The sequence below is a fragment of the Microtus pennsylvanicus genome, chromosome 22 (assembly GCF_037038515.1).
Source record: "Microtus pennsylvanicus isolate mMicPen1 chromosome 22, mMicPen1.hap1, whole genome shotgun sequence".
In the NCBI taxonomy this organism is placed as follows: Eukaryota; Metazoa; Chordata; class Mammalia; order Rodentia; family Cricetidae; genus Microtus; species Microtus pennsylvanicus.
Window position 1 is genome coordinate 9440353 of NC_134600.1, and position 18351 is coordinate 9458703.

At 48.6% G+C, this 18351-nt stretch overlaps 1 protein-coding gene across 5 annotated transcripts in view; it reads right to left on the reverse strand.

Annotated features, from left to right (window-relative positions):
* Nucleotides 1-17976, reverse strand: part of Nab1 (NGFI-A binding protein 1) — a 41404-nt gene extending 23428 nt beyond the window's left edge. The window contains exons 1-3 of one of the 5 annotated variants that reach the window (XM_075956492.1): nucleotides 17718-17973; nucleotides 17362-17509; nucleotides 8445-9279 (exon numbers count right to left, since the gene is read on the reverse strand). In XM_075956492.1, coding sequence (XP_075812607.1) covers nucleotides 8445-9260 — 816 coding nt within the window. In that variant the 5' untranslated portion in view covers nucleotides 9261-9279; nucleotides 17362-17509; nucleotides 17718-17973. Of the gene's footprint in view, nucleotides 1-8444; nucleotides 9280-17361; nucleotides 17510-17713 lie in introns of all 5 variants that reach the window. The other 4 variants (XM_075956490.1, XM_075956489.1, XM_075956491.1 and 1 more) reach the window with 4 other exon arrangements.
* Between the last annotated feature and the right edge of the window lie 375 nt (nucleotides 17977-18351).

Here is an 18351-nt window from a genome sequence, read left to right on the forward strand (position 1 = left end):
TCCAGGTAACAGTTCATCCCAGATGGAAGTCAGGGCAGGAACTCACACAGGGCAGGAACCCTGAGGCAGGCGCTGATGCAGAGGCCATGGAGGGTGCTGCTTACTGGCCTGCTCTCCATGGCTTGCTCAGTCTGCCTTCTTCAGCACCCAGGACCACCGGGCCAGGGATGGTTCCACCCACAATGACGGGGCCCTCCAATATCAGTCACTAATTAAGAAAATGCAATGCCCTACAGGCTTGCCTACAACCGGATCTTATGGAGTTTTTCATCTGCGGTTTCCTTTCAGATGATGTAGCCTGTGTCAAGCTGACACAAAGCCGGCCGGTACAGAGGTTTAGTCCATTATCATCATGGCAGGGCCATGGCAGCACTCAAAGGTACCCGGAGCAGTAGCTGAGAGCTATATTCTGAACCAAGGGCAGAGAGATGGAGAGGGAGAGAGGGAGAGAGGAGGGAAGAGAGAGGGAGGGGAGAGAGGGAGGGAGGGGAGAGAGGGGGAGGGAAGAGAGAGGGAGAGAAGAGGGGGAGAGAGAGGGGGAGAGAGAAGGAGGGAAAAGAGAGAGAAGAGGGGGAGAAAGAGGAGGGGGAGAGAGAGAGACAGGGAGGGAGGAAGGGAGAGACAGAGGGAGGGAGGGAGGGAGGGAGCAAGCGCATCTGGGCCTGGCATGGCCTCTGAAACCTGAAAGCTCACCCTAGCGACACACTTCCTCCAACAAGGCCACACCTGTAGGAGCCTATGGAAGCCATTCTTACAAAAACCACCACAGGTGCCACGCATAGAAACTCTTCCTTCCCTAGAAACACTTCAAGGTTTCTCTAAGCCCACCTTACCTCTCCCGTGTTAGCATTTAATCCACCCAGAACAGTGTGTTAGTATGCCACAGACGTCTGACATCACGTGTTATGGTATGTAGCATGCCACAGACGTCTGACATCATGTGTTGTGGTATGTAGCATGCCACAGACGTCTGACATCACGTGTTATGGTATGTAGCATGCCACAGACGTCTGACATCATGTGTTTTGGTAAGTAGCATGGCACATACATCTGAATCATGTGTTTGGTATGTCTACCACCATCCTCCCTGGATTTCCCACTGCACTGCAGTACATGTTCTGAGGGTGCACTTTCCTGCTGACTGCAAGGCTCAATGTCCTGTGGGGAACTCATGGCTGAGCTGAGCACCAAGGCAGGAGAAGAACAGTCGCCTTCCTGTTCCTAACACAGCATCATGGATCAGCTGCGTCCTCAAACGTTTCCTCTGTCTTATTTTTGAGGGTCTTGTGTAGTCCAGGCTGGCCTCAAACTCTCTAAGTAGCAGAAAACGGCCTTGAACTCCTGCTCCTCCTTTTCCACCGCCCAGCACTGGATACAGGTGTGAGCCACTACACGTGGCCCCTGCTTTTGAAGGTTAAAGGGAAATACACCCTACAGAATGACGTGTGACCTGCAGGCCCAGCATGCCCGCCGCTACAGTGGCCAACAGGACCCCTCTCAAAGTGCCTTCTGGGCAGCCGTTTTTTATACTTGTAAATCTAAATGGCTATGGAAAGCTCTTGATTACCAGTGAGATAGCTGGGTTACTCACGTGCAGAACTACTAGTTTAGATACAACCACAGAAAATGATTTTTCAACATAAACCGAAAACTGTTCTATGTACCTTCTGCAAACTTACAGGACAAACAAGGTAACACTTACGCGGTCATGGAATTTCAACACCAACGGACTGGAAAAGAAGGCGGAACTTGCCCTGCTCTAGAGGACCCTCCCGGTGAGAGACTGGAGCGAGAAGCTAAGCCACAGTCTCCCCCTTCAGCCCGTCTGTCAGTGTTCCCCAGATTCTGTGGCCTCTACTTGGCAATAGCTAGTGCAGGACCCAGGCGAGACAAGCTCAACAGAGGCCTGAGTCTCAGTGGTTTACCACGAGAAAGACCATGAATGGAGATCACCCAGGCACCACCTAGGAACAGACCATCCAAAGGAATCCCTAACGTTCCAGTCACTGTACACAGAATCACCTGCCAGCACACACCCATCGCCTTTCACCAGGACACCCCCAGACAAATGTCAACCAATTAGAATTGAACCCATCACCCCACACCCTGCTAATGTAACCTTTCTGGTTTTGTCTTTAAATAATGCCCCTAGAAGGGCTGGATACCTCCTCTTGCCAGCTGCTGCGCTGACGAGGTCCCTGCCGGCTTGTAATAGGCACACAAAACCCTTGCTTTTGCATTTCCGTGAGTCTGTCTCCCTGGTGGCCTTTTGGGGTCCCCACGGACTGGGCATAACATTAGCACATCCGTGACTAAGACTTTTAAAGAAGACTGCAATTGCTGTCGCGGGCACTGCTGGCTGCTGCTGAGTGCCACCACTGCAGCTTTTCCAGAGTAACAGTCAGGGCTGTGCTCCTCGAACAACGGGCTCATGCATCTCTCCCACTTCCTGTTTCCATAGCCCCACATCCTAAGATTCCATTCCTATCTTCGCCTTGAAGATGAGCTCTTAGTCATTTACAGCTGAACCGGAAACAACTCAGTCATCTTCGTCTTCAGAAAAAGGTGGTTCACCAGTTCTGTGGCTGTTCCTCTCACTGCAGTTAACATGTTTATCACTAGTGACCGAATTATTTAACTGTAGTAATGGTAAAAGTAAGGTCAAATGCTGCAGGTCTCCAAGTGGCTACAACAGCCCATGAGTCCCAGGCAGGGAGCCGCATGGTGGGTGAGAGATCTCAATGGGGCAGCCAGTCCCACGAGGAGAGACAGACAGATGGGCATGCCGTGAGACCACTGCAGGTCTCCAAAGGCGGCTGGTTCAGGGCAGGGAGCGACGCAGCAAGAGAGGGACAGAGACATGGATGGACACACCATGCAGAGTGAGGTTGGATATTTATTTAGTGGGTTATGGAAGGGAAAGGGAAGAAGGGGAGAAGAGGAGAGAGAGAGAGAGAGAGAGAGAGAGAGAGAGAGAGAAACAGAAGGGGAGGGGAGTGGGGAGAAGAGAGAGACAGAAGCTGCCTCTTGGAGGCTAAAGATCAGCTTGCCTCTGCACACTGGGGTGGGGAGTGGGCGTGGCCTGTCTCTTAAAGGAACAGAGCAGACCATTACAACTGTCAATGTAGCATTGTTGACATAAAAACACTTGGCAAATGCTGGGTGACAGAGAGGCTCAAAAGGCAACTGGACTTCGTCTTCTGACTTTCAAGAGGACAAAGGCCATGACTGTCCCTTCCACCCAAACAAAACAAACTGTGATGATTCATCTCAACTGTCAGCGTGACGAGATCTGGGAAATGTCTATAAAATCTGGGTGTGTCTATAAGGGACTGTCTTCCCCTACGACAGTTAGAAGGCATGCTTACTGTGGGGGGCACCATTCCCTGGGCTGAGATCCTAGATCAGCAGTTCTCAACCTCTCTGCCAAACACTACAATTCATAACAGTAGCAACATTACAGTTATGAAGTAGTAATGAAATAATTTTACAGTTGGGGGTCACTACAACATAAAGAACTGTATTAAAGGGTTGTGACATTCGGAAGGTTGAGAACCAGTGCCCAAGACTGTACACTGCTCTGTATAGTAAAGGCAATCTCCTGATGTAAATGCAATATGACCGGCTGTGTATGTGCCTGGTGCCTTGATTCCCCAACATGATTCCCACTCGCGGACCACGAGCCAAATCACACTCTTCTGAAGTTGCTTTCGTCAGCATAAGATGCAAGTGAAACCCAAAACAAACCAATAAACAAACAAAATTGCTGAGTAAAAGCAAGCAGAGAGGGGAGGAGGCAGGATGGCAGGGACATTACCTGAAATGCTCGGGTGGGCCAGAAAAAGAGCAAGGCACATGAGCACAAACCAAAGACAGCAGTACTTCAAAGGGCAAGTAAATTAAGGATGCAGTGTCCAGACTGGATGAGAAGTTTTCATCTTCACAAGGCTGGAATGTGTAGGAAAGGACCAAGGGGTGAAGCTTGGTGCTCCCCAGAGTGAGGAGTCCTAAGGTGTGTTCTTCCATAAAGCTCCAAGTCAGCTGTTACCCAGGGACATATATGGAAAATGGCCCGCCTTGAGCCTCAGAGCCATGTGGAAGACAGCAGGCAAGTCTCTTGGTTCTCACGCAGGCCTCCAGCCATAATTCACTCACACCATGGGTCTCATGGGCTGAGAGCTTATCCCCAGGTTTCTGTTAACTCGTAGAAGCAAAACCGAAGAACTGCTCTGGAGAGCTACTTCCTTCCGGGGGCTTCTAAAAGGTCTTAGGAATATGGGTTTAGTCAAAGGAATTAGACACCACAAACAGGGCCAGTGAGATGATCCAGCGGGTGAGAAACTGTACCAGGCCTTCTTGGCTCAGTGCAAATTCCAGGATTTTCACAGTGGGGAGAACCAACCACCATGTAATTTAGACAGGAACCCTTAGAAAAAATTGTCAGTGGTCGTGGTGGTGGGGGATTCACTCATGTTTAGAAACCACAGCAAATTCTAAATAACTCGTGAGTCAAATCTTAAAAAGAAAACAATAAAAAAAAAATCAAAAACTTAATGAATCTATGCCCGGTGAAAACACAGAGTCACCACGGGTTACATCGGAAATATAAGAATAACGAACACTAATGACCCCAACCCAGTTTAATTTAGAGGAGACTGCGGACACAACCCAACCCAATCCTCCACTAAGATAACAAGTTCTTCTTCAGATCCAATAAGCGCTTTCTGGAAAACACAGAGGGACATTTTAGGGTTCATAGGCCGGACGCTGTTCGGCTGTTCAACTCTGTCATTGTAGCTTAAAGACAACCATTGACATTGCACAAAAAAGCATGGGCTGTTGCAATAGTTTGTTCACAAAAACAGGAGGCAGGCCGGCCTGGCCCACTGACCCTGTCGTGCAGTTCTCAGAGAAAAACTGTCCAATTTCTGGGCAAGGGTGGTAGGTGGGAGAGAGACCATATAAACTAACTTAGGTAAAAATTACAAATACCTACGTGCCGGTGTTGGAAAATGACCTGAATCGACATGTTTAGAAAAACATAAACTCACCAAATGATTCAAGAAGAAATAGACGACCTTAATAGTCCTACAACTAACTTCTTAAAGCCATCCAAGGAAAACCCAACACCTCTTTTCAAGTGTCAGGTGCTGCAAACCATGTCCTCTGAGCGGAAGCATGGAGGAAAAGCATCTCTATGCGCAGCACGCTTTTGTCTGGGAGGGCTCTGGCTCCAAACCGAGGCTGCTGGAATTCTGAGGCCTCTCCGCTCTGGCTTCTTATACTGTGCTGGCACCTGACTGAAGCTGGCCTCATTGTTATAGGCCTGGGGCTTGATCTTGGTGACTTCTTAGCAGCCCGGTCTCCACAGTTTTGACAGAACTGTAATCTATGAGCTTCTCCACCTGGCAGCTCTCAGTTCCTGGACCAGTGACAAACGTAGGGCAGGGGAGCCTCGGATGCGCTCATGGCGCTCTAAGTCCTGAATGCTCTCCTGTCTTGCCATTTCCAGTTTCAGTTTATTTCTCATCATCCCTTGACTCAAGATCTGGAGCACACCGCCCGCCTTCTTTACCCCCTCCTGTCTCCTACTATAGCTCTGGACAGACGAGATCTTCCGCCGGCCGAAATCTCTAGCGCCATACCTGGGCTGTCCCTGTCCTATACCAAGAATGTGAGTGGTTGTGTTGCCGCTGCCCAGCACCGTGTGTGTGTGCGTGCATGTGTGTGTGTGTGTGCATGTGTGTGTGTGCATGTGTGTGTGTGCGTGCATGTGTGTGTGTGCATGTGTGTGTGCGTGCATGTGTGTGTGCATGTGTGAGTGTGTGCGTGTGTGTGTGCATGTGTGTGCGTGCATGTGTGTGTGTGCATGTGTGTGTGTGTGCACACGCGCGTGGTACATGCGCACACCAACTACCTACTCTGTAACTTTAAAGCTACAGAACAATGCTCTATTGTATAATTCTGCACCATAGAGGACACAGTGCTTTGGGGGAACAAATATAAACATGTTTACAAAAAAAAAAAAAAGAATTCTACGGACTTGTTGGGATTGACATTTCCCCCTGGCATCAGAGATGGTAGTTTTCACCACTACTAACTAAAAATTTAAACAAAAGCATCAAAAGGGTTTTTGTTGTTGTTGTTGTTTGTTTGTTTGTTTTACAAAGAAAGCTTTCAGAACAGACAGACGGAGCCAAGGATGTCACCTAGTTCCTGATGTGGAAACCGAAGCTAAACAGGTGGCATTCTTTTATCCTAGATATCTATAAATATTAAAAGGCCTTTCTCTGATTTATATAGCTAATATTTTCATAATGCCTGGAAGGCCACAACGGGCGCTTCTACCTTCTAGTCTCTCATTAATTTCAGACTTCCAGTGCCCTCCAAGGTCTGAGAGAGCCGGGGAGTTGGAGAAAGCTGGGTTTGTTAACTTCTACCCCCATCTACAGTGTTCTGATAGATGCACACACTTGAGCCCCAAGTAACAAGAGCTGTCCAAGGGAAATTCTGAGGCCAGAGGATTTTCCCAAAGCTCCGCCCCCCCCACCCCCCCCACCCCGTCTCCCATCATCCAGCACTTGACTTTCTCAAAGATCTGCCCCATCTCCCATCACGCAACACTTGACTTTCCCAAAGCTCCGCCCTCCTCTCCCATCACACAACACTTGACTTTCCCAAAGCTCCGCCCTCCTCTTCCATCACACACACAGCACTTGACTTTCCCAAAGCTCCGCCCTCCTCTCCCATCACACAGCACTTGACTTTCCCAAAGCTCCGCCCTCATCTCCCATCACACAGCACTTGACTTTCCCAAAGCTCCGCCCCTTTCTCCCATCATCCAGCGCTTGACTTTCCCAAAGCTCCGCCCTCATCTCCCATCACACAACACTTGACTTTCCCAAAGCTCCGCCCTCCTCTTCCATCACACACACAGCACTTGAATTTCCCAAAGCTCCGCCCTCCTCTTCTATCACACAAACAGCACTTGACTTTCCCAAAGCTCCGCCCTCATCTCCCATCACCCACCACTCATCTGCAGCTTAGGACGGCCTCAGGACTTACACACCATCTACACCTATGAAGCAAAGAGCAAGCAAAAACAAAGGCCTTTGCAGCAAAGGCCTAGCAAAAACATGATTCTCTCGAATTGTTTAATTTAAGGAAGGGTGGTTTTCATCGTGAAATTGGTTAGGGTTATTAAAGTAATCTTGTAAAAGTTACTTTGACATTGAGGAAAGTATGGGATTTTTACTCAGCTTTGTGCTTCCTCCGTAAAACGTTAAATATCATATAAAAGATTAGGTTAAAGTGCGCAGCTGAAATCCCCAGCACGTTTCACCTCTTCCCTGCTAATTACGGCTTTCTAGCTGGATACCTTTATTCATTGACAGGTGATTTAAAAAGGCACTGAAGAGCACCCCAACCCTCCGGCGCACGGGTGCCTGTGAACCAGGAGACAAGGTGACACCCAGTAATTGTTTATGCTAATTCCAAAAGGGACCATGCAGATCAGCCATTCTGGCCAACCAATTCTGCAGTCATAAACTTCACCAGAGGGTGAAACTGCTGAAAACAAGATTAACATAAAAAAAATCAACCAGTGATAGCCATGAAAAGGGTAGTGAGGGGGAAAAAATCTCATACCCTTTTACATCAACTCATACCATTAAAGCAGAGAAGAAAATTAAATCGATGCAATAAAGACATTCAACATATATAGAATCTGACCAAACAAGAAAATACACGTGAATAAAAGAATCACAAAATTTCTTACTGAGGAATGTAAAAGATCTAGTAAAATAGGGAAAACCATATACTGTACCGCTCATAGGTCCCATTAGTATAAATATGCCAACTATTATCAAGTCTATTATACAGAAAAACAGTTCTAATCAAAATAACGCATTTTTTTTTTAAAAAAAAGAAACTTGATAAATGTATCTAGAATTTTGTTTGGAAGGAAAGGTGTAAAACTACCAAAACCTTAAAAACCAAACCAAACCCAGAAAAGCTGTAACACAAGAGGACAGAGGTGCTTGTTTTTCTGGGCGGCAGACAGCATCGTAGGGCTATCCAGTTTATATAGTCTGTGTCGCCCAGGGACACCAAACTCAGTTCGGCCAAACAGGACCAGATCAACAGATACAGCTACGTAAAACAGCGAATGCCAAAGGAAGAATGGCCGTATGGGAAACAGCATTATATAAGACAAAGGCTTATGTCCATAAACTATATGAAGTTTTCATCTATCTTGGTTTGGGTCTCACTATATAACCCTAGATGTCACACTTTGGTATTTTCAGGGCTGCTCCTCCCCTGAAAACCATAAGCAAACTCCCTGCAGGAAACAGCAGCATGCGCGCGCACACACACACACACACACACACACACATGCAGGCACTCACAGGCTCACCCACACCCACCCAAAAAACGTTCCTTACCTCATGCAATGTGAGGTGTTTGCCATCCTTTCTCTTGGAGTCGAACCGTCCATAGATAGCGCTGTACTTTCGAATCTCCTCTTCCTTGTGTGGGTCATCATCGCTCATCTCGAAGATGTGACCAATCATTTTGGCCAACTTCTTATTGTTCTTGAGCAGCTCTTTCACTTCGTTCAAGTCACTTTTGGGCAGCGTGGAAGCCATCCGCTCCACACACTCGGCCACAGAGAGCGCGGCGGCAGCATCCAGAGCCTCGCTGCTCTCCTTCGGGGAAGCCGGGGAGCCCAGGTCGGCTGGGGAGAGACTGTGCTCGCTCTCACTGCCGTGGTGTCCTTGCCAGAGCCTGGACTCGCCGACGCTCTGCAGCGCCAAACTTCCCACCTCCGACTTGCCCTGACCCAAGCTCTGCACACACGTGGTGGCGGCGCACTTAGGGATCTTTAGATGGGGTTCCCGGGCACTGCTGTTCCTTTCATAACTATTGCAGGATATGCCGAGCCAGGTTGGTGATCCCTCTGGTAATTTATAGATGGGTATGCTACTGACCGGAAGGGAAGTCAGTGGCTGATTGAAAAGGCCAGGGTTTGTAACCCAGTCTCTCAAAGCCTTCTGCAGCCTTCTAACGTGAAGGGGCTTGCTTGCCATGCCCACGAGCGCCATGATTTCCAAAAATTCCTCTTCTCCAGCTTCACAAAGTTGCTGGACGTCATCGCCACCTTGTTGGATGAAGGCATCGAAGTAAGAAAGCAGGTTGGCCTTCTGCAATATTCTGTACAGCTGCAGCTCCCCCAGGGTCCTGGGTAAGGCTGTGGCCATCACTGTGGATGGGCTTAACCTACAAAAAGAAGGGAGAGAAGGCTCAGCACGGTTGCTTCGAGCTCCATCATCGGGCTGAGACATTGTGAGATGGCAACACAGGTGGAAAAAGACGCGACCCATCTGCAAAGCGGTTGATAGTGATGGATGCTATCTCCCGACATGCATACTTTAACTGTGCACTCGGCTCAGAAAGACAGCTGCTGAACTGACCTATGCTCTCAAAGGAAATGGCGATAAAACACAGACTGGGAACTCAGACCAACGCTTGCCAGGTTTAGCCTACATTCTCAGCTTTTATGTTTTCTTCCCTTCATCGTGTAGACATGGTGACGAAGATGAATAAAACAACTGCCTTGCCTGTTGATAGGTCAGAGTTTATGTAGGCGGAGAGGACTGCACTGAATGCTGGGAAAAGAAGGGTGGAGTCAAAGAGACGCCCTGGAGCCGTCAGAGTCAGACATGCAGAATCTCTGCTGGTAAGCCACTGCCACGTGGCAATATACCAATTAATAGAAATGGGTTAAATTAATATAAGAGTTAGCCAATTAGAAGCTAGAGCTAATGGGCCAAGCAGTGATTTAATTAATATAGTTTCTGAGTGGTTATTTCTGGTGTAAGCTAGCCGGAAAGAACAAGCAGCCCCCTCCTCCTACAAAAAAAAGTCCACACACAAAAGCATGTATATGCAGTCTTTTCCGTAAGAGGATGGTAGCTTCACAAGGTCTACTGAGTGCTATGCTAACTCACGCCATTTTTCTTCTCCAGATCATGGGATAGAGGAAACAGTTCACAATAACAATAAGGTGAACAGAACATTTTAGTCCTTTTATAGCAATGAGAAAAATGAGTATTTGTTAGACAAATATAAAAACACAAAAGGATCTTGGGACCCAAAAGACTTGAACCTAGATTGTAGTCTTCTGAGGCAATGGTTTTACAAACCAGCAGCTTTCAAGTCTTACTCTTTCTCCTGTACTTTACCAAGCCTCCTGGCTCTTGAGAGAATTGTGGACTGGAGGAAGCAGCTCACAGTGGAAAGGAGGACGGGGACAAGTGTACATTTGCAAAGCCAAACTAACAGACAAAAGACCGACATACTGCTCAGAGTCCTGGGAGGCTTTCCAGAGACCCACACCCACAGCGGGGAGAAGAGGTTTCTCCCTGAGCTTTCCTGCAGGAAGGCTGCATCAGTCTCCGTCAAAGCCTGCTGCGATCATTTAAACGCCCACGACTTCATAGTGACTTGATTCGATTTAAAACTCCTATGAGACTTTCTGCTTCCACGACATTGGTAACCATCCGATGAAGGTCAAATTAGCTGAATGTAAACTTTGCCTGGGTCTCTCGGAGCTGGGTATCAAGGGTCCTAACAGCCATACAGACAGGCAGTTGATGATACAATATATCCACTCAGCTAAAAGCCACATTACCTGGCACCATGAGCACCAATGGAGCCTCGGCGGCTTAAGGAAAGCATTGACTCATCATTCCTGCTGTTTCCCAAAGGTAACCTACTGCCTATGTGATCCCTACGCCTCAGTCAGCGAAAAGAACACAGCATCAGAAAAGAGGAATTTTCAAAGCAGGAAAAGGTAATTCAGAATTAGCTCTAGACCGCTTACTGCTTACTGAACGGTAACCTCACACAATGTTTCCCACGGTGGCCCATCCCCGAGTAGCATGGGTCACCTGCCTGGCCCAGGCTGTGCTGAGAGAAAGGAGCAGCTGTCCGGTCACTGATCATCTCTTACTCTGTCTGCTAGGGGAACAGGATCTTCCATGCCTGGGGCTGACAACTCAGGGTAAGACAGAGGAGGGCCTTCCGTGGGCTTCCAGTCCACGGCATCAGGACCCACTGGATTACCCCAAAATCTCAGGGGACTTCTGGCTTTTCACCAGGGATTTCCCGTAATCTCCCGGTGGCTTGCCATGCCCTGAGATGTTTTCATTTGACTCTGGTAACGGCGTGCGGATTTCCTCTCCCGTCTTCTCTTACTACATCCTAAGTTCAAACGCTCTTTGAAGATGTTGGCACGGAGGGGAATTTACTATGATGGCTAGACTAGTCGCAGGTGGTCCCCTGCCTCAGCCTCCCTAGTTAGTGCTGAGATGTCATCAGGTGTGTGGGGGGAGCACCACAACCGTCTCTGAGAGCTCTGAACTGCATCTCTTTTCCAGGCTGCCGTGGTGTGTCTTGATCTGTTCTACACCAGACGGTCAACTGTTATGGCTTGACCAGGATTTCTTGAACCTCTTCTACTTGCCACGCCTTCCCGCGGAATAATGAAAGAGACACCAGTGTAGGATATAAAAGACTATACAAACCGAGCACTTTCTGATAATAAAATCATAAGGAAGCCTTTGAACAGCTCCTTAGCAAACGTGCAATTTTACATTTATTAAAGATGAAAGCTAAGGAGGCGACGGTGCTTGCCTTTACGTGAAGAGTGAAGCTTTGTCTGAGCATGTGAAGCAGCAGGACACACAGCATCTGCACTATTTTCCTGAGCTGATCAATATTTTTATCTCATAACCGTCCATGCTGCGTATGAGGCTTTCGCATAAATATGTAAAACGAAAAGGCAGCATTCTGTTCAGGGCCACTTCAGACATTGTGAGAAATCCCGCCCCAATCTGAAGCCAAATTTTATTTAATAAAGTTTTGTGTTTGTAAAACTTGTCAGCAACTCAAAACAGCGACTTCTAAACTCAAGCATCTTAACATAATCAATCCACAGACGCTCTAATTAGATACTAACCCGCTACGGAATGACGGCAGAAAAACAGAGTCTTTGTTTTCTGCCACCGAGCTATTTCCATAAAAGCAGAAAACGTTTTATGTACAGTCAAAACAATGTAGTTCATAACCTATAATAGTCTTGAGTGTGAGTCAAGCGGTTTCCAGTTGCATTCGCGGGTGCCCCGTGCATGGAGTGAAAGCTAGACAGAGTGATGTGTGTGTGTTGCGTGTTCGGAACCAAGGCCTTCGTAGAGAAGGAGGAGGCAATACAGGCCGTCCAGCCAGAAACACCTTGAATACTAAATCTTTTATTTATTTATCGGATTCTTGTTGAGTTCAGAAACCATTTTCTACTGCCAAAACCTTCACCACCCCACACACTGAAGTACATGATCCCGCACGGGGTCATTACCCATACTTTCATAACCCGTGGCTTGGTGAGGGTAATTCATGAATAGAATATGGAGTCCCTACAAAGAGATCTCAAAGTAAAAATGAAGCTTTTTCGTTACTTTTCTGATTTCGTAAGATATGTCTTACTTTGAGAACGTTCAGCACAGTGTCAATGAACAATACTAAAACTCACCCTGAGTGGGTGCAGGTTTTATATTCAAAAGTGATTCTCATGTCTGAAATACTTGAGGATGATGAACCTGAATTGTTGCCTCTGGACTGGAGTTTGGCATCACCCGAGGACTGCCAAACCCGAGGACTGCCAAACCTTGCCTGGTGTGCTCCCAAACAGGGTTATGGTCTCATCTTCTCCCAGCCTTCCGGATTCCCAGATGAGTTCTTTGCAACCCCGTCAGTCTTTGTCAATGCACTAACTTCCCTGTTTCTCAGATGAATACAGATGTTTCATCCCTGTCTTCTCCATTTCTCTTTTTGAATCTGCATGCCCTTATACCATTCCATCAGCCCCAGCCTTTCTTTTCCCCAAGCACCAATCCTGGTTTTTACTGCTTCTTGCCCGCTGCCCAGCCGCTTCACTGCAAGTCCAGGTTTTCCTTCTTCTCTGCAAGTTTCCCCACGGCCTAAGACAAGCAATGTAAACTACTCCTGTGGGCACCCCACCTAAACCTGCCTTCCGTCCCCCTTGGCCCTGTCCTGGGCAGCCCTTCATTTTCTTTATCCTTTCCCACAAAACTTTCCACACATACCCTGACTGCAGCTTTCTCCAGAGTTTCAGGATGCCCACAGTAACGTCTTCCTTCCTTTCTCTTCAACACCCTCCCTGGTTATTTATTTTTTTATTTTTTTACTTATTCCCACATGGACGCTCTGAGCCAGTTCTCAGGACACCAAGGAATGGCTCCTTCACGAAGGACCAGTTAAGCGGAAGCACATGTCTGAGTGCGATAAATGTGAAACAAAGTATCGTACCATAAGTACTACACAAAAGGAGCCGGGAACAAAGGACTCAACGTGCTCTAAAAACAAGGTACTACCTGGTTCCTGGAGCCCTGAGGGTAGGAACTGGGTTTTGTTCATCTTTGCCTTTATTCTCAGCAAAGCATTCTAGGTGGAATACTATTTCCAGACTTCTATGGCGTGAATCCCAATGTTTGAGCCCGTCTCTGCTCAGCAGCCTCCTTTCGTATTTCGAGGGCTATCCTCAGCCAACTGCTGTCTGCCCCGGGAAACGACCAATCCAGCAGCAGCATGTTCTTCTACATCACGGGGGGCTACGCTGCAGACTCTGACCAGCTCTTCACCCAAGAGATCAAGGGATGAATGGCACCGAGGAACTGCACATGCTCAGAACTGTAACGGATGACATGTATGACGTCACCCCCGAAGTCAGAGGTTTCTAAGAATTTAGTTCGACAAGCAGAGGACCAAACTAGTCCCTCTGAATGTGACTGACAGTTGCATGGCTGGGGCAGACTGAGGGGCCACTGGCAAAGGCACTGGGATTTATCCCTACTGCTTGTACTGGCTTTTTGGGATCCTCCTATTCTATTTGGAGGGATACCTTGCTCAGCCTAGATACAGTAGGGAGGGCCTTGGACCTTCCACAAAGCAATGTGCCTTACTCTCTTAGAATTAGATGGGAGTGGGGTGGGAGGGTATGAAGGGAATGGGAGGCGGGGAGGGAGTATGAATTTGGATTGGTTATTTTTTTTAAAAAAATCTATTTTTTTTAAAATTAGTTTGATCATGAGAGATTCTGGGTCATGTTGCCTGTGTTCTTAAAAATCCAATATGGTGTGTTTCAAATAAATAGCAAGCACCTCATAAATCATCGCTAGCCTTTAACAGATTTATGTCTATTTCTTAAGTGTTTTCCCTCAGTGCTGTAAGAATGATCGGCACACACACATTCAGCACCTGTGAATATATACTCGATATGCTCTCTGGAAGTCTGTGGCAGTCCAGAAGACTCGGGACCAAGAGCAAAACCTTGGTAAGGCCTGACTTATTTATGCAACACAGTGTGAATTTTCACTTCAAGGTTTCAGAGTTAATAACCACCTCTTGGGAAACATCATGTAACACCTTAGCGAAGACCTCATGCGTCACTGACAGAGAGAGAAGAACTAACCCCATTAGACTGTTCATCTCTTAACACCTAAGTGGGGTCTGCTGCCCTCACAAGTGAAATTTTAGAAAGGAAGGGCGCATGGGCCTTAAAGCCTCTGAAGCCCCAGCGAGTTTCAAAGTGTAGCTTGGAAGCAGAGAGGCCTGGGAGAAGGGAACGGCAACCACAGCAAACAATGAGACTCCAAAGTTCGGCCTGGGAAAGGAGAAGCCGGTAGGAGACGGCACTTTCTCATTTCCAGTACTGGAATCCAGAACGTGTCTGTGGTTCGCTGTGGTTTCCTTGCCTTTCATGGGCTAAGGCTGCAGAGCTCTCCTGGAGACCTATCAGTCCCCGTGTGCTTCCCAGGAAGCACGGGGTGATGGGTGTTCACTTTGTCTGGGCTTTGCTGATGCTGGAGGCTGGACAGCCAGCCAGAAGCGTCCATGCATACGCTCCTACCATGAGCTACACTCTCGGGCCCACAGTGGTAGCTCTGAAGACAATTTCAGGTCTTATTGCTCACGTAGCTATGAATTTATGCTAACTTGGGAACATTAAAGTGTCTGTCCCTATGGATTCTTCCCTCATACCTGAATAAAACCGGGAGCAGGTTTTCGAGAGATTCCTTTTAATTCAGCCCGAGCCATCGAAGGGTGAGTTAAAACACATGGATGAGAATTAGAAAAAGATAAATCAGAGTCACTCGGCTACTCAACAGCTACACATTAATATCAACAGACAAACACTAACATCTTATATGATGGCTGAGAATTCTTCAGCCAATAGGGGTGACACATGACAGCCACTAAGAGAAGCTGGGCAGACCGCAAGCAAAACGTAGACACATATAAACCCGATGGTCTTCAGACGTTCCTCTGTGAGAAGTAGTAACATACCATGTAAATTAATACACAGCCCCTAAATACAGTGCGTTGAAAGATGACATATTATTTGAAAGCTTAATGATACGTTTTAGCTGTGAGAATTCTCAAGATGAACATTAGTGCTTTTCCCCCAGCATCAACTTCTGAAATTTCCCTCTTGTTCCATTACCAAGACGAGAGAGTATATTCTACCACTGTAGGGGTTATTGAACATGTCAGACCAGAGAGGAAATTTGCACTTACTATAATAATCACACTAGACTCCTTTATACCTCTCAAGGGATCAAAAGCCGCACGTGAAACAGGAGAGACCCAAGCAAAGCAGCCGGTGAGCTTATGTTATACTCCAGGGGCTGTCTTTTATTCTGTAATATGGTTGATAAAATCCACAATGAAATAGGCACACACAAAGGAGCTGTACATGACCATAATCTTTAGCCAATAGATGGTGACCCTGTGGTATCCAGAACACAGCTTCACATGACGTCAAATACAGAGCTTTTCAAAAAAAAAAAAGAGGGGGGGCAAAACCAGGTTTATTACCATGAAAGTTAAGGACTAACTCTAGGGCAGATTCTAAGTCGCCAAGCACAAAATTCTAACCCACTTGTTTCCATCCAACCATTCTGGACTCTAAAATTTGTTCATGAAACACTATCTGCCTCCCTTTAGAATTTCTTCTTTCAAAGCATCTACAATGCAAATTTTAATAAATCATTTTGTCTTTCAGTTGAAGCAAAAGAAAATATGAAGTGCTTTAGCTGATGGTCTAAATAACAAAGAGGAAACAAGGCTAGGCTTTCCATAGGGCAGTGGTTGCCACGAACCAGCAATCCAAAGGGAAAACTTGTAGTTTAGCTAAGATGATGCTAGTTTACTTATTTGATGTAATTTATTAGACATAATAGCTCACTAAAATTTCCTGTATCGGCTATATCTTTAAGAATTTGCCATCTGAAATACAGCCCCATCCAAGGGACAGAATGAAATAAAAGGTCCAATGCCCGGGAGTTTTTCTTTCCAGTTGTTACTGGTACAGTCCCACACAGCAGGAGGCTCAGCGGCAGGAGATAAAAAAGTGTGCTCAGTAGTGGAATTGGCAGGTTAAGCAGAAAACGTTCACGTCAAAAATGTAAAAGCACACAACCAAAAATCTCCCTAACGTTCCTTGAGGTTATTTTCTTTCAAGATGTAACGTTCCAATATCGAAACTGGAAACAACAGGGATGAAGAAAGCCGACCCTGAGGCCCATCTACAGATGCTCAACAGCATCTTTATGGCAGAACTGAAAGTCTCAAAAAGATGCAAGGTGGAGGAAGAATCCGTCAATCAAAGTCACTTGTCCTGGCACACAGGCAGGGCATGAGGCAGCTCTTTCACCCTCAGGAAGATAGCCTCCACCCAAAACATCCCTATACATCGTCTCTCCGATATCTGTTCCTAAAACCGGAACATGAACTATAAATATCATAACATATATTATACAAAGGAAGAAATTTCAAAAAGTGAATATTTTAAAAGGGTAATTCGCTGCGTGTACAAAACAGCGAGGCATTTCGGATGTGACTAATCTATTTTAAATCCGGCTCCTCTGCAATCTAATATTACCTATTAAAACTGCCAAAATATTTTTAAACGAGATCCCAGAAATCTCCCTCAGAGATTCTGATCTTTGCACTCCGTGAAGTTGGCAGGCACGTCACTGGCAAACCAATCAGTAGTGACAAGTTACTCCAAACCGGCTCTTTCGGATCAAACTGTAAATTAACAAGACACGCCAAAAATTCCCAAGCCTCCCTGAGCCAGGGCATGGTTCCTCCTGGTCGCCTGCTGCAAAACTTGGTCTGCGCAACCTACGAACGCACGGTCCAGCTCTACCCCCCCGGGAGCCTCTTTGCACATCTCCGGTTGGACCGGACTTCGGTGTTTGTCCCCAGAAGGCCACACACCTGCATCCAAAGCTTCTATGTCCTACACGTGTCTGCACACTCCCCACTCAGCCTCAGAGGCTCGGCGACTCTCGCTTCCCTGCACCTGGGTGCCAAGTTTCTGCGAGCCACTTCCAAGCAAAACTCTCCTTCCGCTTTGAAAACAGAACTACAGTAGGAAGGGGCGGATAACAGGAAGAAAACGGAGACGGAGCGGCACTTTTAGGAAGTCGCCGATCGCGGCGGCGCGAGCTCCCCACGCGGGCGGCGAGCGCGCGCCCCCCGCCACCGCGCCCCCCCCACACCGACCCCCGCCCGCGGCCGCCCCGCCGAGCCCCACGCCCCCCGCTCCTGCCCCAGGCCCGCCCGGTACCTACGCGGCCCGCGGCTGCGGCGCGCTCCGCGACGACGGCTCAGCCCGGCTCCTGCGGCGGCTGCAGCGGCCGGGACGCCCCCGCGCCCATCGAGGGGGGCAGGGACACGGTGGGCGCGCGCTCCGTCCCCCGCCCGCCCCGACGGCGCTCGGTCGGCCGCGCGCGCGCGCACTCGCGCGGGCGGAGGCTCAGGCGGAGGCGGGAGGCGGCGGCGGCCCCGGGCGCCCTCCCTCGGCCTCTCCCTTCGCCTCGCCCTCCCCCGCCACCTCCGCCGCCCCCGCCCCCCCCTCCCGCCCGGCGCGCTGTCACATCGGGAGATTCCGCTCTTGCTCCATTCGCCGCTCCGGCTCCCGCCCACGCGCGGCCGAGTGACGCAGATCCCGGCGTGGGCGGCCGCGGGGCGGGGGTGGGGGCCGGCGGGGCTGGGGCTCGGCGCGGTCCCGGGGGAGGCCCATTCCCACGGCAGCTGGGAGCGCGCGGGTGGGCGCGCGGGGGGACGCGGGCCCGGGAGGATGCAGCAGCCGCGGTGGAGCAGACAGCGTGGCCGGCCGAGCCCCGCGCCCCGCCAGCCCGGGAGTGTGTGCGCCCGGGGGGGACAGCGGCGGACTGGGAACCGAGCGCGCCCGGGCCGCCCCAC